Raw genomic sequence first — 24,056 nt, 5'->3', positions numbered from 1 at the left:
CCCCTTGTGTCACACATGAGATTACGGTACATAGACTTTTTTAGAATAGTATTGCGTTTTCCAAAGAAATTCCAGAGTTTAAACTCTTTTGTTGAGAGTCAAAAATTGGAGCAGCAAACATCAATATACATATTTTGACTTTCACTTTGCATCTGCTAAGCTTTTTCACAAAGTGTTATCCCCTCGGGTGCTTGCTCTCTTGCAAAAGGTCTCATATTTCTCCTGTCTCTGAACTTTTCTCATCCACCATGTTTTGTGAGTCTCTTGCGCATCTATCTGTACTTTTTGTTTCCAACTTCTCAGATCCTTTTTTTTCCTTTTCCCACTCTCTTAGCATCACACTATATCATTTGCACTCACTTCTGCATATATATTTGGCATTATAGTGACAGTTTTCAAGAATATCCATTTGCAATATGAATAGTAACCCTCATATATATATTTTTTGTATGTATACTTCTTTATCGTTGGGAAGGATTGGAACTAAGTCACTGTTAAAATGTTAAGCAGTTAGTATATTTATGTTTCTGCACAATAAATGCATTGTTTGCAGGAAAACATGAAATTGTGAGGTAATGCATCTGGATTAGGGTAGGGCAAAATCAAATTGTGTGCAATTTTGCATCAGTGAAACTGACATCACTTGGAGTTGGGTGCTACTGATCTTTTTCATGCCACAGTATATTAATTAACAGAGAAACAGCTGCTTGTGAGCATTTACATCAGGCAAGTGGCTAGAGGGGCATCATAACGACACCCTGTTCAGTTTTACAATGCCCTCTTTCAGCTAGCGACACCTCAGGACACTCTCAGGGCACTGCAGATTTTTGGATCTATCAAGTTTTTTTTTGTATTGTTTTTACTCTGTAAATTTTGTAAACTTGCATACACTACATAAGCGGCAGAGGGGGTGCCAGATGAAGACACAAAAAATAAATTGTGCCTGATTGGAGAGAGGAGATGTGTAGATCGGTGAAGGGGGTGACTGCAATTATTTTATAAAGCAGGGGTGACTATGTCACTCACACTCCTCCTTTTTGTCTTCTGAATGGACTGAGGTGATCAAAATATGCCTCAGTAATTCTATGGGGTATCTTCTGAAAAAAACCTAGAATATTTATGTCCCAGTTTCCATAGCAGCCTTGTGGAAATTTGGTGCTTCACCTCACTTTACTAGGGTTGGGTATCGTGGCCAATTCTCTAACTCGATTTGATTTCGATTCATAAAGTTCTGAATCGATTAATCACGATTTGATTTGATTCGATTCAATGAAAATATTTATTGATATTGTTGCAAAATACAATATCACCATTTTTTCTCTTCAACATAAACAACAGGTTTTAAGGGCAAACTTTTAACGTAAACTGTTTAATCTTGAAAGAAAACTGTCAAGTTTGAAATGGTTTCAAAGTAAAAAGGAATTGCAGGTGACACTGTTGTTGGATGCATTCAGTTTTTAAGTAATTAATAATTATTTTGATAAATAAGAAGTGATGGGAATAAGGTTGCAGGAGAAGAGGTGGGCTAATATAAGTATACTTCTGCCCACTCCTTTTGAGTGTGTGAAAACTGTAAATTTGTAATTTTCCATAGTATACCAAAATACTATCATACTGCTCAAGCCTACTATTGATTCCTATATGCCACTTTGCTATTACTATGATTAGTGTCACATGGTGTCGTATTTCTGTGTGAACTCGTGACACACTGCGCTACTATATGTTGACACTCCACATTGTGGAAAAGGTGGGTTTAAATCCACAATATCATTTTAACATGTTAAAAGCAAGAAATTAATTTGACTGATTATTTGTAAGTCTACTTTTTCAAATACAAAGTGATTTAGAGTTTAAAAAACATGCAGGTATGATTATCATCTATTAATCATCATAATAATCGTTGTGAGCCAAATGCCAGAATTAACTGTGATTTTTTTTTTGCCAATATTGCCTAACCCTTATCTGGTGGCACACAAAGCTCTTCCTTTTATTGAGGTCCATCTTTGGAAAAACATGACTATAATTATTTGTTACAATGTCACTGTCATCATCCTCTTGTCATTTTCATCTTACGGGAGGGAGGGTTATTGTGCTTTTGGCAAAATGACTAAAAAACAACTAATTTATGACAATACTATGTGTATAATCCAGAGGGTGACAAACTTAAACCAGTTTAGAAAACTTTTTTGACTCAAGCAAGTCACTAAGTGTCCTATCTGAATGGCTTAAAATGTGTGGCACCAGGATGTTGAAACTGAGGCAAAGGTTTTTGATTCAAACAACATGATCGGGGCTACCTCCCACATCCCACCTGTCCCTTCAAATTTATGCCCCCCTTTCACGATAACTGACACCTATCTGATGAGTTGACTTTTTGTTTGAACTCTTAAGGAAATTGGATCAACCAGTGACACATGCTTTATTAAATTCTGTTGTGTTTGTTCCTGGCCGTTTGCATTAGATTGGGCGACATCCAGCTTGACCAAAAGTAGGGATTGTATTTGTTTCTGGTTGGTTTCATGTTATACGACTGGATGTTCATGTCACAGGACAGATGTGAAACTGCATGATTGGCAGTTTAATTGTGCTTTGAAATGCCTGAGATGTCGGTTCTAAACTGCTAACGTTTCAGTCACAAGATTGATCGTGTGCATCGTTTTGTCCCTCAGGGTTAAAGAATGGGTTGATCAGATGCAGAAAGAGCTCGTCACCCTGGCAGATACAGCCACAGCCGGGAAGCATCTCTCTCAGGTATAAACACTCCTAAAAACTTTAAATATACTTTCATAGGGAAAGCCTTACTTAATTATCAGATTATGTTGTCCATTATATAATTTGACAAAGCTGATTGTTTAAAATGTCACTCCTCTAAATCAGTCGATCTTTATGTATAATCCAGAATTTCCACATGTGATTGATTACTTTCCAATTATCCAGATTTTTTTGAGGAACCAGCACCTCTACACTGTGGAGCAAAATGATGCAGACAAGCTGGTGGCCAGAGCAGCCAGGAACATTGAACAGCTGCTGCGGAAAAGGTCTGCTGCCTTGGAGGTAAGACTCGCTTCTCTGAGGGAAACCAACTGTCAGTTTGCGAGTTTATGTAGATGTTGACGCTGTACAGAGTAAATGTTTTAACAAGAACCATGATGGATAAGAGTTTTCCATCTGTTCCTCTTGTACACGGTAAGAAGTGCAATGTGGCGTTGTGACCATTGTGGCATTTAATTGTTCTTGTTTAAAGTCTTTCCATTGGGACTTGACTAAACCTCTACAAAAAACCCTTTGCTCAAAAACAAGTGTCATAAAAACATGAATACAAATGATCTTTAAAAAAAGTTGGGAGAAGAATGCCATGTGGTGCCTAAGTACCTTCTCCAGCAAACAGAAACATAATTGCTGATATTAACATATTAAACAAATGTTTGAGAAATAAAGCTCTCATGTGTCTTCACTGCTGCACTGACTACACATGCATGCGGATGCTCAGATTTTAATTGTTTTCTCTTGGATACAATGAACTAGACAATTAACAGGCTCTGCCCCAGCAAAAAGTTGGTGCTTTCAGGCTTACAGGGATGGAGCTGATGCTATTCTGATAGAAACAGAAATAAATTGCTATAGGTCCTAACCTATAGCAATTTATTTCTGTTTTAAACTGGCCCAGTAAAAGCACTGGAACTGTTTTAGAGGAAAGGCCAAATATATGGCAGAGAAGATCAGATCAAGTAAAGAGCACAACATGAAACTTTGTTGTTTTTTTTTTTGTGAAGTCCTACATTTAAGAACTGCTACTGTTACACAGAAGTTACAGATTTTAATGATCTAGCGTGCTTTGAAGTAATTCATATTGCCCACTGCCTTCTTTGTCCGAATTTTAAACTAAACCATCTTATGTTGAGAAATGATGGAGTGCTAGTTGTTTTGGTCCAATCCTGAAACTATCATGTTTCTTTATTCATTATTGCACAATCGCATGTGTTCTGTTAGCACTCAAAGTATCTGTTCTGAATTAGCCTTAGCTATTGCAACATATATTTGCTATTTTTATGTATCCTAATGTTAATTGACTGTAGTTGGGCCGTATTGATCTTTTTCATAACAACATAATCTTTAGACAATATTATGATATAGGGTATAACCAAGGCAGGGCAGAAAGGGTCAGGGAGAGGGGTGTATGATATGTGGCATGATTAGTTACTTTGTCCACTCCCCTCATCTCTCCATCCAACTTCATTCAACATGTGCGTCATTCTATTTTCTTCTGTAGATTACTGCGGATTGAAATGTTTTATTTTTCCATGAGACTACCATGCTTTCTTCTGCCTGCTGCTGCAACATGCATCAAATAAGGACAGTCATGTTCAGAAAAAAAGTGGTTAATGTTAATTATCATAACTGTGGTTTTAGTTGGCCTATCAACACAATTTAAAAGCTGGTGTTTGGAAATCTCTGCTTTCGACACAAATTGAAACAGAGTCTCAGTGAAGACATATCTTCCAGGCTTGGGTGATTGAAACAGGTCATGGGATTAGGCTCCAGAGTGTCATAATTTTTAAATACTGCACCATATTTCAATACTGAGTTTTACCACAATAGTGTCCTACTGCTCGTCACCATCATGAATTGGTCAGCTCCACTGACTTTCTCAAAGTTACAATTCAAGATGCATTTTGCTAACACTATAGAAGACTGAACACTTGCAAAAGCAGATGCAGGCACAGACACTATCATATTTTGCCTTTTGGTAACAGGTGATAAATAACAATTTATTCCTATAACTTTTGAACATGTTGTTGCTATGTGTGTATGTATATACTGTATAATATATAAATATAAAGTTGGTCGGTCACACAATACAATTTTAGGCCTCTTCAGGTTAAACAACAAATATATCCTGTTGCATTTTAGAAAACTTCAAAACATTTGTGCATTTATTTTCTACACAGTTCTTAACATTTCTTGATGTGAACATTTTAGCAATGGTAAATTGGTGAAATTATTAATGAATGTGAAATAAAAAGCAGGAAAATTTATGTTTAAAAAGAAAGTTGAAAAGAGGGACTAAGATTCTTCTTATTATTAATATGAAAGTACTGTATTTTCTGTAGGGAATAATATAATGAAAGCTACGGTATGACCCTGGGGAGTGTTTTTTCCTTCTTTTTCTCAGAAGTGGGTCAGCGATGCACATCTCACTTAAGAGTTTGCAATATTTTCTTACATTTCTAAGAAGTTCATAGGGCTCTTCACTTTGCCTTTAAAAGGCCTCCCCATTATTGTCTTATTAGTAATGGAACAGGAGTATTTAGAAATCTCATAAACACATCTCCTGCCAAGTCTCTCCCTTGTGTATATTAAGTAAAAGCTCTGGCATTTTTGTCATTTTCCAAGTAATGGTAAGACTAGTAAGCAATAGACTGGAAACAGACTCTAGCACATTTCCTAAATTATTAAGAAGGATAATAGTTGTAGGCTGTGTTGGTGTATTTTATTAAATGAAAATGCTTTAATAGGGGAGTTGATTGTTGAACCATCAGTTTTTGTCTGATGTTGTCTAACTCATTGATCACATCTCTGTTTACAACCTTTCTGCCTCATCTTCTCTTACAAGAATCCTAAAGGCACACTGATAATGGATTTTCTGTTCTGTTTGGATGGGGAGATAAATGGTCTAACAAAAGTTAGGCAAGATGGACAGATGATCAGGGCATGATGGATATATGGACATAGAGACAAATAACCAGGAAAGCTATTGCACAGAATACAGTGAAGGGAAAACAAGCAAAACATATTTAAGTTATTGTTTTCGTAGGGGTTTATTTGTTTGACTGCTGTCTTTCTAAGACTGATAAGCTTCCCAGAGGTAATAAACTCCAAATTGCAAACTCCAATAAGAACATTGAAGAAAATGTCCCATTTTTGGTCAGCAATCTTTATGCTGGTCTTTTCGCTGTAAAGTTGTCCTGCTCGATACAAGAAGAAAATGTTCATTATAGTCGGGACTTCTTTTAGTGTTCAATGCCTTCGAAATGAGTTCTGGGAGGACTTGCAGTGTCAATATAATTGGATGTAGCCTAAGGCACTGAAATCATTTCCACTCGGCTGTCACTTGTTTTTAAACTTTCACCCTTTCTTTCCTCCTTTGTTCCTGTCTACTTTGTTTTCCTTTTTAATTTTCAAATGTTAACAATGGATGACCTTCTGGAGTCCATTGTTTACCTAGCTCCAAGTGTGGGAAAATAGATGTTTAGATACCTGTGTCGACTCACAGTTTGGTAAGTGTGTGGCAGAATGTTACATGTATTATTAATGAGACTTTGACTGTGTAATATTGAGAAATTATACCATATCAAAAGGAATTACAAAGTTGATTGTGGCCTGAGTTCCACAGGAAACATTCACACTTTCGTATAAACATTTAAACTGCACAGTGTGTTTCCGATGAGTTAAATACTGTATTAATTAGTATTACTGTACCTACATCTTGCCTGTAATCATTGCAGATTGTGGATAGATTTTTTTGGTAGGGAAACAATAATAAGTCTGAAAGAGTTTGTCTTTCTGATCACTCATATCTTCCAAAAGGGATATTGTTTTAAATCAAATTACTAATTAAACTATTTATTGTAAATATGATACAAAACTATACAAAGGTTTGATTACGATTTTTTATATTTTGTTCTTCATGTTAAAAAGATCACTACTTCATATGTTACACATGCAAAAACACATTATGTCCTACCATAGTAATATAACAAAAGTACAACTATTGTACAGCCTTGTAGTATTGCTGGTTGACAAGAGTTATAGGTTTTTAAGTTCATATCTTACACAGAAGTAGTACAGTATAACAAGTACTAAAACTGTGATATTTAAGTTAAAACAAGATCAGTGCAGTTTCCTGCTGCAGTAAAATATCTGCCATTTAAAGCACATTTGCAATTCAAGCTTAAATCTTACTATTGTCCCAAAAGTGAATAAGCCCTAAAGACACTGTGAGGACTGTATATGTGCAGAACAAAGAGCTTGTCCTTTTTTAATTTCCCAAAAATTTTGAATATTTTTTCTTGCTATCAGAATTATTTTTTCCTTAAGTAAATAGCATTTATTTAACCAAGCAAATAAACACTTCACAAAAAACAAAGCTAATTATACATTTAAAATCAAAACAGGATAAAATTAAAATCAAATTACAGTCAATTCAAACCAATTTGAACATACTACAACCGAGCGTATTACAAATATCAGTTAGTAACACCGCCTCCCCCCATAGTCGCACAACTTGTTTGGTGTTGCATTATTTTTAAAAAATGGTCGAATGTGGAGCATTAGTCTTAATAAATAGATGACTGAATACCACATGAGGCCACACTTTGCCAGCTGTACCCAACATGTTTTTTTTTCTGTCTTTGCGGTACCAACAGCCTAATTGTATAACACTTGACTGCATATTGTGTAATTATTGTAGCGTACCCATGGTAGATCATCATCTTATGTGATTGATCACAAGGAAGATTTGATCTATGTTCTTCAGTTATGAAACAGTTCAAAATGTGTTGGATGCTCACCACCTGACACCTCTTTTATGATAAAAACAATATTATCTGATTCCATAAGCTTTTACTTCTGCTGCAGTTTCTTTTTCTGCTTGAACAGTCTCCAAGGCATGTGTGTGCAGGTGTACAGTGCATGTGTGTATTTCTTCAATTCATCTCATCTCCTGTGGTGAAGGACTCTATCCAGTGACTAATGAGCCAGTGTGCAGCATTACTTAGAAGGATACTTCCACCGGCACCAGTAAAACTCAACAGGACTCAGGTGGCCCATTTTTCTATAAGGGAGACAAAGGTTTGCATCTGAACTGGTGTCTGTGTATCTGGCTGTTTATGACTTAAAGAGTGGCTTTTCAAAATTGCTTATCTTTCTTTTTCAAAGTTGGATTTTGCAAATATAGTTTGGGGATTTTGTTTCTAATAAAAATGAACAGTACTTGAGATTTTTTGAAAGTGCTTCATACAAAAACATCTGTTTATTTTCTGTAGCTCATCAATGAGAAAATAGGTTTTCATGTAGTTTCCAACCTGATGTATTTTTTAATTTTCAGTTATTATTTTTTTTAAATGGCATTTCCAAATAGTTTAGTTTTGGTAAATTAACTTTGGACATTATCATGCCCCATGATTCCTGAGAAGATGTTTGTGTACATTAAGGGGGGGGGGGGGTGTCATGTATTTTCCATGCACATGATTTAATTCTATACCACAATCAAGTAACTGTTACCTTCAATTGTTATGAAAATGCTGTATATATCAAAAATAAATTTGACTTTACATCTTAATCCCAATCCCAATCTAAACACATCTGGCCTCTGTCTCTTTAAGAACCTCCTACCGTTTCTGACACTTCCACTTCACAACAATGCTTAGGAGTAGGGGGTGCTCTGTGGGGCGGGACCTTGGCTGGGGCTGAGCTCCAGGGAGGAGCTTTGTGTAAATAGGTAGAGCTTTGTAGCAAGTGGCAGATCCATCATACAAGACAACTCTGGGTTTGTTTTTGATAAAGGAATAACATAACAAAAAAAGTAGATTTTGCATTCCCTCCACCCCCCAATAAATTTTATTTGATTTCCATCTCAAGTAAAAATTAATATTTAGTTTAATTGCTACCAGACAAGAATGTTGACCTAATCTAGCATCCAGAGCTAGTGCCTTTCCCTAAAATTACGTCTGACAAACTGAATACTGAATTTACCACAGTTTTTCATTAATAGATTTCAACTTCCCTGATACCCAGAGAACGCTGTAGATTGAAAAAGCCAAATTTGAGATCAAAGAGTAAAAGATCGGCTCAGGGAACATGATACATCATTTTCACTAATGGAATGGACACTGCAAAGTCCAGAACCTAACTCTGTTGGAAATCTTTCGGGATATGCTGAAGCAGACTCTGGGCTGTGATCCGACTCTCCCGTCAATAAAGTGATACAACGTTGATTTGGTTGGACGAAAATGCTCTGACAATACATATACTTAATAATTTGATGCATGATAAAAGTGTTCTGAAAGCTAAATATGGCCCAACACAGTATCAGAGAACATACCTTTTTATGGTATATGATAAAAATCTAGTTCATACAGTGTGCGGCAACAGTGAACAATACATTATAGTCTGTTCTAAAGCTTTGCTGGGATGATTTTTTTAAAGGTGTAACACATAACCTCAAAAAGGCACTTGCTGTCATACAAAAGCAGCAGAATCTTAATAATCATTGTAATTCAAGGTCCCCACATTGTATCATAAATAATTAATTTAGAGTTTTCTTTTGACCAAATGAGTTATGTTACTCACTGGAGGAACACCATAACAGCTCAGAGTCTCCTGCATAAACACTCATGTGGCTTCCAAGCTCAAAACTGTGAGCTTATGTGAAACACATATAAAATGCAATGGGTGACTGGTTGCAAATTCTAGTATAAAAGCCAATATTTTTACATAACATATGTAGATTTTTGGATTAAAAAATAAAAGATTATAAAGAGCTTTAATAAGAGCTGTTATATTGGAGAACATGTCCCTGATTGGTGGATCATTTTAATTTGCTGCAAATATTGTCTCAGACATCATGGCACTGTGATGTTCTTTGACATTTATATGTTCAGTTAATAAGGAACACTTTGAACTGTTGTAATAGCAAATGCATCTTCCCGTACTCATGACTAATAAAGACAGAATCCCAGTGTCAAGTTAAGAGGTTCAGTTTTCCAGTTCCATTCATCTAGAGGTGTGTGCTAAATGCTTCATGTGTTATCTCTGCATATATTTAATAGAGTGTTTGAGCCTCAGGTGTTTGACCATATTTCATTAATATCTCGCCGGTTGTCACAGTGTTATAGTGTGGAGCAGAAGATGTGACATTGTGATGTTTTCATGCACGTGCGTGTGTGTCGGACCATCCATCTGTGTGTGTGTGCACGCACACAGACCCAGTAATGAGCTGAGGCAATGATATGATCAGAGATATGTCAGTCTCCAGAGCAGATGTTGCCCAACCTCCCATCTCCGCTCTGCACTGATCAAATTAGGCAGACAAGAGGTGTCAGCGTGTGTCTCTGTCTTCGTGTTCGTATGAATGTTTATGAGTGATGACAGAAAGGCGAAGGCAGAAGCAGGGAGTAAAGCAGATGGGGATTCTAACTAGACTTATGGTAGCCCAGAGACAAGTGTCTCCACTGCAAAAACTATAACTCTGCATAAAATGAAGTAGCTTAAATGTAATAATTGTTAAGTTTGTCTACCAAAATATTTCTTCTTTTTGTTGTTTACTAAAAAAATTACTATATATCCCACAAAACCAGCAAAATATACTACTGTACATATAAACATATTATTACATAAATAGTTTATAAGAGTGCTAAAATAGTTTCAGCCTCTTTATATGGACCACACTTGCACCTTTTTAACCACATCTATGTTTTGCAAAGCATAACAGTACAGTGGGTTTTTCATTCACACAACAATACAGTGCTTTTTACATTATAAACTATGCACAAAAAGTACTGAAATTTGTGTTTGTTTGATTATTTATTTGTTGAAACAATGCTTCTTAGCAATAAATCTTATATCCTTGAAAAGCTTGTTAGTTCCCCTTTTACATTGTGTTGCATTTGTAAAGAACATGCAAGTCACTTCACTCTAATTTGACTTGATCTGGCTCTACAGTACATTTAGAGTGTTGCCTCTATGTATGCAAGTCATTATAGTGCAGCCAACTGAAACTTACCACCAGCAAGTAAAAACAAAAGAAAGAAAGTCACAAAACATTCACCATTATCTGCTACCTTTCTCAAAAGTGCTGTGGCTGAGATGAAGTCATCTTTTATGTCCATCAGTCAGACATGTAGTCTGCTGAAGTTATCTCTTCAGCTCCTCTCGCCCCCTCTTAGAACTTCAGCCAAGTGGGTTCCATGAAAAATGCTGAATGTGAGTGGGGCTATCCAATGTAAAAAAAAAATACACTGAGCTGAGAGGGTAGCACCATTTTGAACGCTGCAGAGGAGGGGATCTGATTTAGTCATTCTGATTAAATGATTTCCTCAGGTACTTTTAACATCTGTTATGATGTGCCAACAGGTGAGCTGTTCACATGCACAAGTGAATTTTTAAATGTCTAATTAATCTAGGATAGTAAGATGAACGCCAAATCTAAGATAACTTGAAAAATGATGCTAATAATCAAGCAGCAACTAAGTTAAAAATAAGAACAGGTTTCCCCTAACTTTTATGGATAAATTGAGATCCTTGGTAAATCAAAGGGAATATTTTACAGTTCTGCAGGAATAAAACAGGAATGTCATGCATTAATCACAACATGACTTTCAGTTTTTTAGACTGAAGTGTCTCACCAACAAAAGGAGAGAGTTCATTGCTTGTTAGGAACAAATGGTATATTATTGGTGACTTTACTATAAAGGGATATTTATCTGGACATTAATCAATTAGCTGTTAGTTATTTATTTCTAATAAGAAAACTAAATGCTGTGTGAAACGTCTATAGCTCAGTTGTTGCCATGCTACAGACACAACCCAGTTCATACTGTATGTAGAACAGTATTATTCATTATTCATCTGCCAACTTGTATGCTTGTTACTTCAAAATAAAGAAAAGGTGAATTAATTAGAAATAAACTCAGTCTCAACTTTATTATTTTAATTTTTTTCTCGCACTCAAATGAAATTTTTTTTGTTGTTGTTTAAGCAAAGGTTTTCTTTGAAGTTCTGAACAGTTTTGAAATAGGAGCACCAGATGCACCTCACAGACATGCACGCATTTAAAAAAAAATACCCAAATTGAATGAAACAAGGAGCAGCTGCCGATTTACTGTTTCCAACAGGGAATTTCCTGGCCTCAGAGGGAAGCCAAATGGAGCAGCAAGGTTCTCCCATGGGTTCTCGCAACTGCAGTTACATCAACCTTTGGTCGGTGTGTTATCCTTTCTTTCCCTTATTCGTCGAGCCTGCCTCTCTGTGGATCATTGGACCTACTCGGTAGTTTCTATTTCTCTGCTTCTCAAGGCTAATAAACCTTACCTCCTGTCCTGTTCCTGGCCATGCATTATATCTCTGTCAAACAAGATTTTGAAAATCAAATCATCGGCACCCCCTCTCGTTTTAGTGTTCTTCCCTTCTTCCAACTGCTTCCTGTCTTTTCTTTTCACGCATCACTATCCCCAGTCTGTTTTTCTTATTTGTTTTCTGATCTTACACTTCCTGTTCTTGCAATTCAACTAACCAATTTCCTCTGCTATTAATTCGTGGTCTCCTTTTATCACGTGATCCTTTTTTTCCTACTATTTCCTAATTCCTCTTATTTCCTCTTACATATGATACATTTGCTTATTAGATATAAATTAACAAATTTTCTTTGTCCTTTTTTTGTGGCACATACTCAGCGACTGAAAAAGCTTACACACCCTGTCATACCTCTTTTTATTATTCCAATATTTGTTTTCATAAGCTGGGGTTTAATGAGCTTACTCCTAATACTGTGATCAGATTTAGTCAGTTCTGTTTTATCTTCACTGATGCCTCTTTTTTTTTGTAATACTGACAATTTCTCCACCATTTATGCTTTCTTGTCATCCCTTTGGAACAGGACTCATGGCAAATAAAAAAAACAGTATTCTGGAACATGCACTTGCTACACGGAAACAAGGAAGAGAAGGATACCACTGAGTGTGGGTGTTAATGATCTTTAGACCTTTCTGAGTATTGCTTTGTTGTCTGTGGGAGTGGTGATGTGTACTCCAAATTGGCCATTGATTTTAGGCGTGTGGAGCCTTGAGATGCACACACATACACACACTTTGGGAGTGTGAGACGCTCTTTGAGCTTTAGCAGAGCTTGTCTCATCTTCCCTGTCTATCCTTTAAGCTGTGCTCCTCTTTCTCACTAAATGCATGGTGGGCTGCTGGACTGCCCTGGCAGCATGACAATAAGACTGGTGAGAGTCAGGCAGAAATATCCCTCTGTGTGGGGGGCTTTCAGGTCTCTAATACTAAACTCAGGCCAACTACGGGTTTAACATTCATAGTCGTGTCATCGTATCATCGTACATAACAGTGAATGTTTTAAAGTTCATATACTATTTTAGTCTTTCTAAGCTTTTTTTTTATGTTTAGCTTGAAGTAAAAAGGTTTTAATAGTGCCTTGTGGATATTACAGAACATTTTCACTTTAGATCCCATCATTAAATCAAGCTCTTTTCATCTATTTGCAACCAGTTTCCAACTAATTCCTTGTACCGGTCTACTTCCTGTGGGCATGGGTTAATGGCAGTAACCCAATACCCACTGTATACAGTACATGCAGTTTTACAGTGAAGAGGAGTGATGGCTCTTCTCAAATCTCTGGGGTCATAAAATGAAAGAGTAGACTCGTTATTGCATAGAACCTTTTACAAAATAAAAATAAGACTAATGAGCTGGAACATGCAACAGAGACTGTAATGCTCTAATGTTAAGTAAAACACTGGACTTCCAGATTTGTCAAAACGGACTTGTAACCAACAGGCAGAAACAGGAGCCCACTAATGAACTATATAGTCTAGCTCAGAGAAACTGTCACTCTTGTGCAGTCATCATCTGGACTCTGTAATTTAGAGTGTATCTGACTATGGAGTTACTTGATAATGTGTTTGAGTATGCTCAGCTGTACAGGAAAATGGGAGGGTAGTTAGGTATCTTGCTCACACTCTCATTCTCACCCTCCCCCACATTTCCCACAGGGGAGAGCAGCCTTGTCAAAGCTCTGTCATGAATTTTTAACAAGCCTCTTGGTATACTCTCTTGAGAAGTGTGTGTACAGATTTGCATGCTTATTTATATATTGTCAATGTAAGGATGTACTTTTTTTTACATCAACATTATCTATTTATACTATCCATTAGTCTCACAAATTGTGTAAAAAATGACATGTCAGACACTAAACAACTGTTGCTTGTATTCAATTCACCTTCTTTCTCATCACTGAAGTCAATACTGAGCCAGGAGAGAGAGCTGCTTATGGGTGATTAAGTTTAGGATCAAGTGGGCATGCTTAGGCTATATGATGCTATGCTACTTTTTTATGCACTCCATTCAGTGAAATCTACATAACTTTTTCAGCATTTATATAATCTATTATCACTTGCATTGTTAAACATTTTATTTAAAAAAAAGTAATAGTTCAAATTTTATTTTGAAGTGGGGTTTTGGTCATGAACAATATCCTGCCTGTTGTAGATAGCTTTTTAAATAAACTGAATTTGGAAAAAGGAAATTTAAGTGTGACTGGTTTAATGAGTAGTCTGAGCAGGGTCAAGTAGTAGCTGTAGTACCTCTGGCAGGAGTATCATAATGTTTCAGTCAAATAGCCATGTAAAATCTAATTGGGAGTGCAATATTTAGAATATACTGTAGTGAAGCTCTGGTTTTCACAGGGACTACATTCTTACAGTACCAGCAAATTATGGAAAAAAAGAAAAAAAAAACAAATATTTGATGCAGTAAAAAGCAAAGAAAATCACAAGAGCTAAACCGTTAGCAGCTACACTCCACACGGTGAATAGAAGGCAGAAATGCTGTGCTCTGGGTGGAGCATGAGCACAGGGCATGCATCATGTATTTTTTTACGGAACTTAATTACGTTAATATTTGTTACGAAATTAGTAAATTATATTGTCCTTAAAACTTAACTTGAAAGATCATGAAAAAGCACAAGAAAGAGAGGGAAAATTTGATGTTCCTTATTGTACTGTATTTCTGTTTCAGTGATATTATGGGATTAAAGCAGCTAGTAGTAGTTAGGTTCCATGAAAAAACTGTGAAAGACTGAGACCGCAAACCATGAAATGCAACTTGCTGGGCTTCACTGTATAGTACAGTATTTGTCCATCAAAAGCATATCTAATAAATACATGAGATTAGATTTGTTTTAAAATGTCAGAAATGCAGTTTGAAAGAGCTCTGCTTGCACTAGATGGTATTAGCTCATCAGTTCAAGATGTAGCATTTCCAAAGTAACTTTCTGCCAAATGGATTTTGTAGACAGGGGTTGTTTGAAGAGAAAAATAAATCTTAGTTGTTCTAGGTCACATTCAGACTTGCCATTAGCTTGTCACTCCAATCAGGTTTAAATTATATTTCTCCATTCTGAGACTGTTCAAGGAGGTATTTCCAACAGTTAAAAAGCTCATTATAATCCATCTGAAGCCGAACAGTTCACACATGTCAACTTGTACGGATTGTCCATAAGTTAAAAGGATTTAACGTCATTTTGCAGGTGTACGGACGTATAGAGCAATCTCACAGATTATTTCAAAACCTCATCTTCAAATTTATCTAACATGTCAGAACCTGTAGGATGATTTAAAACAAACAATCAATAACATCAAACAACCATCTCCCAACCTGTTCTGCCGCTAAAAATAAGTTTTGAACTTTTTCCGCTCTCCTCTCCTCCTGCTTCGCAGCGGGCACTTTCATGTCCACAGCCGACAGACGCCCAAAGGCGTTTCTGGTCCCCACCTGTCGTTTTGCTCCTCAGCATGGCTGCCTAAAAATGCTGCAGGATTTCTCAAACATGCATGATTGAGTCAGAGCAAGGCTTTGGGCATATTTTTTTTAATGAGAGTAGAACATCATAAAATGATATAAAACTCAAAAAAAGTTGATTTTACATGATATTGCCCCTTTAAGATAGTAATTCTTTATATTTTTTTTCTGCAAAACTCCTTGTTTAAAGTTCTGAAGTATAGGTTGAAATTATAGAGTTGTTGAGAATTTGAATGACAAAATTTATTGCCACAAAACAATATATGGAACTTAATTCAGAAATCAAACTATTTTCTGCACGGTGTACATCAGGCATACTAATTTCCCAATCACTACTTGGTGTCATCCAGGTAGTGTGTGTGTTTGTTTATGGCTGGAGTGGGCTGTAAATTTAGCCAGTGACAAGTCTGGAACAGAGCCCAGAACCAGAGGCCAAAGAGATGGCACTGTTGATCAAGAATGGAACCGTTGCCGACAGCAGACTCATGGTCAGAGACACACAGATACATTCACATACCCACACCCAGAATAAAACACAGAGTGACACGTACTTTAATCATCTAATCTAGAGTTGATATGCCACTTAAACTTACTTGCACGTGCCAAATGCAGATTATGAGGAGCAATATTTATGGGTATTTTCAAATTCATTTTTTTCATTTGCTGTTTGCTGCTATGATTTGTATCTGTTTGATTCAAGAGCATACCTTTCCTTCACATTGTTGTTATTACCAAACAGTAAGCCAGGGCCAAGTAAAGCTGTTATGCTGCAGATTTGCCGAGGTGAACACATCCACTGTTTCCTTTCTATTTGTTGCTTTCTCTGCTGTCTGCCTCGGGGATATCACTGATCTCATATTACATTTCCATCTCGGTGTGCACGGTTTTATTATTAAACCAAAATCTTGTATAATTGGAGGCAATTATGGTGAAATGACTTCACATATAAATATTATGATGCAGATTGCTGAACTCCTTTTTTCACTGTGACTTGCTGTAATTTTAATTTCTTTTTTTCTCCGTTTGATTTTCTTCATCCTTCTTCAAAAAAAATTGAAAGCTCATTACAAAAACCTGCTGAAGCTCTATCAAGGCTTTTGCAGATGGAGACAAATACTTTATGTATAAATGTTAAAATTTAAGCTTCAAACTGTCTGATGTTTTAATAAGGACTATATACTTTTCTGCTTCAAATCTGAAGTTATTTTAAGAAGCTAAATTATGCATGAAGTTGGTATAAGTTTGCATTGTTTGTAGTTTACTTTTGGATTTTTATTGCAGCCTCTCTTTCATTTGACCGTGTCTGCATGGAAAACAGAGTTAATCACATAATTTTTACACTTGGTTATTCAAAAACATCTAATTTGAGCGACACCATCTCACCTGGCAGCCCATTTGCTTTTGACCTTATCCAGCGATCTGGCCCTTTTGCGTCTTTGTTTCACAAGCTGTCTTAGTCACACTTGCAAAAACACCCACACACATATGCACATTTGCCTATGTTTCAACCTTTTCAGTCTGACATTCTGATACTCAGTGTTGTGGCCTTTAGTGGAGAGAAAATGCTTGGACAGTAAAAGTCATGTGGTTTGAGTTGTGCAACTGAGATTATTTTCTTTTCTCTGTTTCTAAGCGTATCTTCTTCGCTGTTTTCAACTCTTTAATACACGTTTTCTAAAATGAGTGATGGAATGAAAGAAAACTGCACTCAAGGCAGTTTCTAATCTAAACTCCTGTCACATTTGTCTCCCCAGAAACTGGCCACAGCTGCTGAAGTATTCCAGATGGAGCATGCATGGAAAGATGAGTTTGAGGTAAGAAAAAAAAAAATCACTCAAAAACACCATTTTCTCTAGATTTACTTTTACTCCTATTGTTTGAATAGATGCAATTGCTTTGCAGATACCTGTCATAAACAAGGTTTACAGCTCCATTGCTAAATGAAGCTGTAATCACATCTTTATTGCCTAATTATGCTTCATTGCCCATCACGCACCATGTTATGACTCATTAAGTCTCCAAATTCAAGAGCTACAATAGTGCAAACTTTTGTTTTATTAAAGAGTGAATCATGGCCAGGAAAGATGCACAGTTATCATCTGCCGCCAAGGGCATATAGAGGTGATAATGTTTTTGCTCATTTCTGTAGCAATCTTGGATGTGTTTTATTGAAACTCTTGCAAAGTCAATATCAGCACTTCTACAAATGATTATCTTTTAGGTTTAACTCTATTCAAGACGACTGCCACAGCTAACAAGCATTAGTCAATAGAAAAAAATGACAGTTTTAGATATATTAAACTAAACCTTTGTTTATCTGAGAGTCATTTTCAACACATAATGTGAGCACTGACACATTTGTTTAATCTTGCATGATCAGATTACACATAATGTTATGTGATTTGTCTTAACACACAGTGGTTCTTGATTCTGGTCCTCATGGTCCACTATCCTGCATGTTTTTGTTGTTTTCCATCTCTTTTGCAGGCCAATAAGTTCTGCAGAAGCTTGTCAATCACTCATTAATTTAAATCCAGTGTGCTAAAGCAGGGAAATAACTAAAACATGCAGGTTAGTAGGTCATAAAGACCAGAATTGCGAACCACCGGTCTAACGCAACTATAATACTAGAGATGATGTCCTGATGCATCTCAGTAATCCAGGTAAAAAATCAAAAAGAAAAAAAATTGAATAGGTCTTCTGGACGGGTTCTTCTCTGATGGAACATTTCGTCTCTCCTCCAAGAGACTTCTTCAGTCTGAGAGTTTCAGGCAAAATTCAGGCTTTAGAGAGAGATGATCTCATCTTAAGACTCTGGCATGAAACGTGGTGTTTGGTAATAGTCATTCAAATAATGCCAGAGGCCTGTTGCACAAAACTAGGATAAGGGATTAACCTGGAATTTTGGTGTAAACCTGAATTAATTAAGCCTTGAATTGGTTGCATTAACAACGACGCACTTGTGTTTCTGTGGTAACAAGCGCTCAGAAACTAACCTGGTCCCAACCAGGTTTAAAGTGAATCTTATTTAATCTGATAGTGTTTTTGAGCAGTAGACGTCGTTTTACTGCAGAAACATGTTCCTCTAACCAAGTTTTACAGACTTCTATCATCTAAAAAGTATTTTTTATCTTGTTTTTAGACTGATATACTAAACAATTAATTAATTAATCTTATTAATCTGAAGTTGTTTTTTTTTACTTCAAGAAGTCTTACCAAGTGCAACTGTCAAACTGCAGATTATTAATTATTATTAATTTGAAAAGAATAAGGGTCTAATCTAGTAGTTTTAACTTATTTTTAGATGGCTATTGTATGTAGTGTCTGATCAGAAATCAGTTCTTCATACACTTATTAAATCATTTTTTTTATTTGCATTTAAATATTACAGAGTATGTCTTTAATTTTACATGTCTGCCTGTCATTACTTTATTGTCAAGAAAATGTCCAAGTAGAGTAATGCTCAGCATTTATTTACTTGGAAGCACACACTAATGTTAAAATAAAAATGAAGAAATACTAATACAGAAATAAAAATAATTAAAAAATAGATTTTTCATTTCCTTAAATTGATTTGTGACAACATAAACATATTACTGCGCAACACCAAAAAATAACATTTGTTGTATTGTTGTTTTGTCTACAGGATAATGAAATTGCCTACTACAATTCAAAAGATAATGTAAGTGCTTTTTTATTTTTTCATTTTTACATTTATCATTAGTCTATTTACGCTGTTTCTGCTTAAACACCATTAGTTAAAAACATAACTGAGTAATAAAATGTTGGGTTTACACCCCACCCCTATTCTTGAATGCCTTTTCACTGTGTCATCTTCCCTCATGTCCCTTATTTCTACTATTCACCACATTCACACATTTTTTTTACCCTTTAATGCTATCATTGCCTCAGCAATTTTTTTACTGTATTACCCCCCTCCTTTGCCTCTTCCTTGGGCTTTTCCTCCCATCTAGCTTCCTCTCTGCCATCTTTCCTCCCACCCTCTCTCAGGTGAAGAGGTCTCTGCCATGCTTCTCCTCTAATTGACAGATGAGATGTATGAGCTGGCTACGCTGTTGCTTTATTAGGAAGCAAGTGTTTCACACTAAACCCCCCCTTCTCTCTCCTTCTCCGTCTCAGCACCTTGCTACCTCTAAACCCAAAATTCTTTCATATCTCATCATGCTTTTCACCTCATTTTGCCCCGTCTCTGCTGTGCTCATTGATGTAAATTGGCAGAAGCACAGCACGAGTTTGAAATCTCCATATAAAAGTGTCAATGTCTGCTGCTCCTCCTCCCAAGCATTGATGATATGAAAGAAATTGCCGAGACGTCTTTTGGCGAACAGTTAAGAACGCCTCGTTTTTAAAGCGGGTATGAAAATTGCTGTAACGTTGTAATTATGTCTGAGAGGATTTGTTGAGGATGAGTAGTCAGCTTGTCAATAGGTCCTGTGTTTTTTTAGCATAACCATCACAGTGTATATTATAGGCTATGCTTTAGCAAATAAAATCAAGGAGCTTGGTTTAATATCCGGAACCTGCAGTCAAACCTACTGGATGCATCTTGATTTCTTTTTCTCAGCTGGATGCGAATGAGACAGAGGGAAGAAAATACAGGATTCGGCCAGACTTTAAAGAGGACCCATCATTTAAACGCCTGACAGATCACAACCACACGGCTGTCCACATTCCCACTGACATCTATGATGGCTGTGAGTATAGAGTCACACAAAAACGTATGGGGTAACTATGGAAACTGCTGACACACCAAGCCATTATGAAATATTGATACGACATTGTGCTTCATGCGAGCTGAGGCAGTCCTCTAGGTTAACTACTTTGTGAGTTCTTAGCCAAGTCATGAAAATAACCTGATTGGTTTATGGTGCATCTTCTTCAGATACAATCGTTAATATTTCTGATGTTGTTTTCTGAGTATTTTCTCCATATAAACACTTGAATTTTTTTAAAATGAAAATGAAAACTTTTTTACAAGAAACTTATATTCAAAAATAAGTGCTAAATTATAAATCAGGTTAGTTAAACCATAATTTCCTCGCGTAATGTAAATGAACAATTTCATCAGCTTTTGAAACAATTCAATTAGCTTCTTTTATCGCCAGTTACCAAGATTTTTTTTATTATAAAATACAGTTTGGGGGCCTGCTTCTTGTTGTTTGTTGATTTGAATTTAGTAAATGACACTTGGAGTGTCATAAAATATTGATACACTTTTCCTAATTCTGTATTGATTCCTAATAGAACTGTATTGATTTTTAATTAAGGCTTAATGAATGGATGTTGTAAGAAGATTTGTGAAATACAAATGCAGCTGTCACTGTTCATTGTTCTTTGCATGCTATGCATGGTGTGCTCTTTAACTGAGATTTAAAAAAATGAATCTTTTAAAGGACAATACATCTCCTTGCTTACAGTATTACCATATGGTTTATCATATTGTGAAGCCTGTGTTGTGATATGTATCACTTCACTATGCCAATACACAATCCTATATAACACCATAACATCTGAACCAGACAACAGACATCATGACTGCATGCAGTTGAAACAAACATCGTTTATATGTTTATATGTTTAGACATCCTAAGCCTTTAGTACCTTTGTTAGCATAATTTGACTACAGGATTAAACATTACTGCAAAAGCACTTTGTATAAAACAAAAAAAGGTGAAATATTGGCTGCTATGTTTTCATCTTGGTAGTTTTCTTGGTGAACAGAGGAAGATATTTGTTCATGTTCAGGTAATAATACTTCAGCTGCAAAAGATCAATTATTGTCCTTTCATTGAGAGAAGCTAAATGTACCATATTTTCTGTGGCTGAGAGATTTTTTTCTGTAATCTGCTGAAGTTTCAAAGCTTTTTTTAATTAGCAGTGTTTTTATATTTTTTTGGAAACCTTTCTTTCTAACTCCTAATATACAAGTATGACTCATTATGTGCCCCTCACAGTGCCTTAATGTGATGCCGAAAACTAAAATTTGAATAGGTGCATTGAAACACACTTCCATTTACACAGTGCAAAAGAGGTCATGCTCTATATAGCATATGCAGCATTTTGTACATTTTAATGTGTTTGTTTAATGTTCAAAATGTAACTTGCACTGACTCAAGCCTTGCAAAAAATCTTTCATTCAATAGGCTTAAAACATTAAAATGACAGAAACGTAAAGCAATGCAAGTAATGCATTTCAACAATTAGATTTTATATTGTATTTTTATGACCACTAATAAGCTTCGGTAACTGATTAAAAATGTGAAAATGCTGAGATTGTTTTTAGAGTGTGAGAGAAACATAGTTCCCATGAAGCACGTATGTGCATAAATTCAGCTCCTGTGCCTCTGGCTGCTTCAGGAAATGCTGGGATAAGGTTTTCCAAGCAATAAGGAAGTGAATAAATCATAATTTTCCTGAACTGTGAATCTATCTTCCCCTGAAAACTATGAATTTTCTCAGTTCTCCAATTCAAGAGCAATAGCATCACCGTTTAAACACAAAACACTGACAATATACTGTATGTAGCCAAATACTATCCATAAAATGGTCCAGACTTATTTCTTTAGTTGTTTGCAGGAACTGTTATATAAAGTTTTCTGTAAAGTTTGGTGTGTGCTGCATTTTGTTTGATTTCTTTCCCACTGAGAAATCCTAATAACTTTAGGTCAGGAAGGATGAACTACAAACCGGAAACGTTCTGCTGTGGTGTTCATGGCTACAAAGTGCTTGTTGTCTGCTTGTAATAAAAGCAGATTTCTGATCATTTCATCAGCATGTGCTGACATTTACCTTTAGTAGTTCAGAATAATTGGATTCTCTCGAGTCTCTCTGACATTAACAGAGATCAAGCTGAATGTCAGTGATTTAAAGATGGTCTGCTGAATCTCCCATCCAAATATACTGTAGCTGCCACAGTATATATTTTTTTCTTTTACAGATCTTTTTACAGTTTAGTTTGTGAGCTGATGCCTTTTTACTTTGTCTTGAAAGGTTTACTTGATGACGTTAGAGTTACATGAGTCTGACTACACAGTGGTTTAACCACCAGGCTGCAACTTTGCTCGTTTACTTGTGCTTGTGTACTTTTACTGTTTTCGTGTGAGACTAGATCTGTACGTGTTTGTGTCTAGATCAGGAAAGTTATTTGTGTGCAGTGGAATTTGCGTCAGCAGTGACTTGGAGCGGCAGGAAGATGGAGTGACTTCCACAGCATGGATTTTGGCCTGCTGTGGAGCCGCCTGGTTCCAAGGTTTCACAGATGACTTGTTTTCTGACCCCAAATGCTCAGGAATAAGTGAGGGACTGTGATGGGGCTAGATAGATGTCAGCTAATGTTATTGGTAAAAGTGCAAGTTTTCTGTAGTATATACTTGTACTTGCTGTGACTTTGTCATTTTCTTGCCTTAGATACCTTTGTGACTAATGTCTGGGCTGGTTGCCATGACTCTTCACACCCACTTTTTCTCTCATGAATGCTGTCTGCTGGTAGCTGGTAATGAGTATGCATGGTAATTCTGAGGTTCTGAAATCTATGCTTCACTGAATTCTAATCTGAACGAGATGAAGTAACTGTATGTGTGTTTTTTGTGTGTATATGTGGGGATGTGGGAAACAGTCTCTGTCAAGTCCAGTGAAGAGCCAGTTTTTGCACGTTTGTTTTTAGACAGTGTGTTAGAATGGAGATACAGTAGTTGGGATGAGCTATATTCATATCAATTTAACTAAATGAACTAAATTAATTTGACAACAGAAGTGTGTCTTTGACATTAGCATATGTGCAATTGTGTGTATTTTGTATTGCTAGGAGAAAAAAAAACTGAAGATACAGTACATACTTTATATGTTGTTGAAGTTTCACCTTTTCCAATTTGATCTATACCCTATAAATGTTCCAGAAATGGCCTTTGCTCAGGTGGAGAAAATTGGACATTTTTGATAAAGCGTGATATGGGATAAGGTGGGAACTTAATAAAATCAGCCTCAACAGGCGACCCTTTAATAGAAAAAGACAACAAATATATATACACATATATACTTACCACCTATATTTTTTAAAAATAAATAATAATTTTAGTCATAACTCAAGATAGGAAGGTGCTAATCACACAAAATTTGAATGACTTAAGGAGGGATGTGTAATAATTTGTCTGAGCCACAATAGCCCCAACCACATTTTTCATTATAAAATTTATTTTTCGACAACTCCAGGCGGGAAGGTTCTAATTGCACCAAATTTGAAGTCAATACATTATATTTACATGTTCACAATGATTTTACTTTTACCATTAAGTCATCTTTTAACTTGCCTTCGAGACATGTCAATCTGTCCAATCACGGTTTCGCCAAACTCTGTCCATCCAGGAATCTCCACCTATTCTTCAAAATCTGCCAGTCACGATTTGGACAAATTCCTCCCACACATCAAGAATCTCACCCCTACCC

The 24,056-nt window shown here is 36.1% G+C and overlaps 1 protein-coding gene across 1 annotated transcript in view; it reads left to right on the top strand.

Moving 5' to 3' along the window:
• Positions 1–2,669: 2,669 nt before the first annotated feature.
• Positions 2,670–24,056, top strand: part of LOC106520335 (voltage-dependent calcium channel subunit alpha-2/delta-1) — a gene marked incomplete at its 5' end in the record, with an annotated part of 59,557 nt that continues 38,170 nt past the window's right edge. Inside the window, 5 exon segments of the mRNA XM_014012356.1 lie at positions 2,670–2,751; positions 2,938–3,054; positions 17,348–17,407; positions 19,240–19,275; positions 20,179–20,308. Coding sequence (XP_013867810.1) covers positions 2,670–2,751; positions 2,938–3,054; positions 17,348–17,407; positions 19,240–19,275; positions 20,179–20,308 — 425 coding nt within the window.

This window comes from Austrofundulus limnaeus, unplaced genomic scaffold, assembly GCF_001266775.1.
Source record: "Austrofundulus limnaeus strain Quisiro unplaced genomic scaffold, Austrofundulus_limnaeus-1.0 Scaffold90, whole genome shotgun sequence".
Classification (NCBI taxonomy): Eukaryota; Metazoa; Chordata; class Actinopteri; order Cyprinodontiformes; family Rivulidae; genus Austrofundulus; species Austrofundulus limnaeus.
The sequence above is the reverse complement of the archived record's forward strand: the minus strand, read 5'-3'. Positions and strand labels throughout refer to the sequence as shown.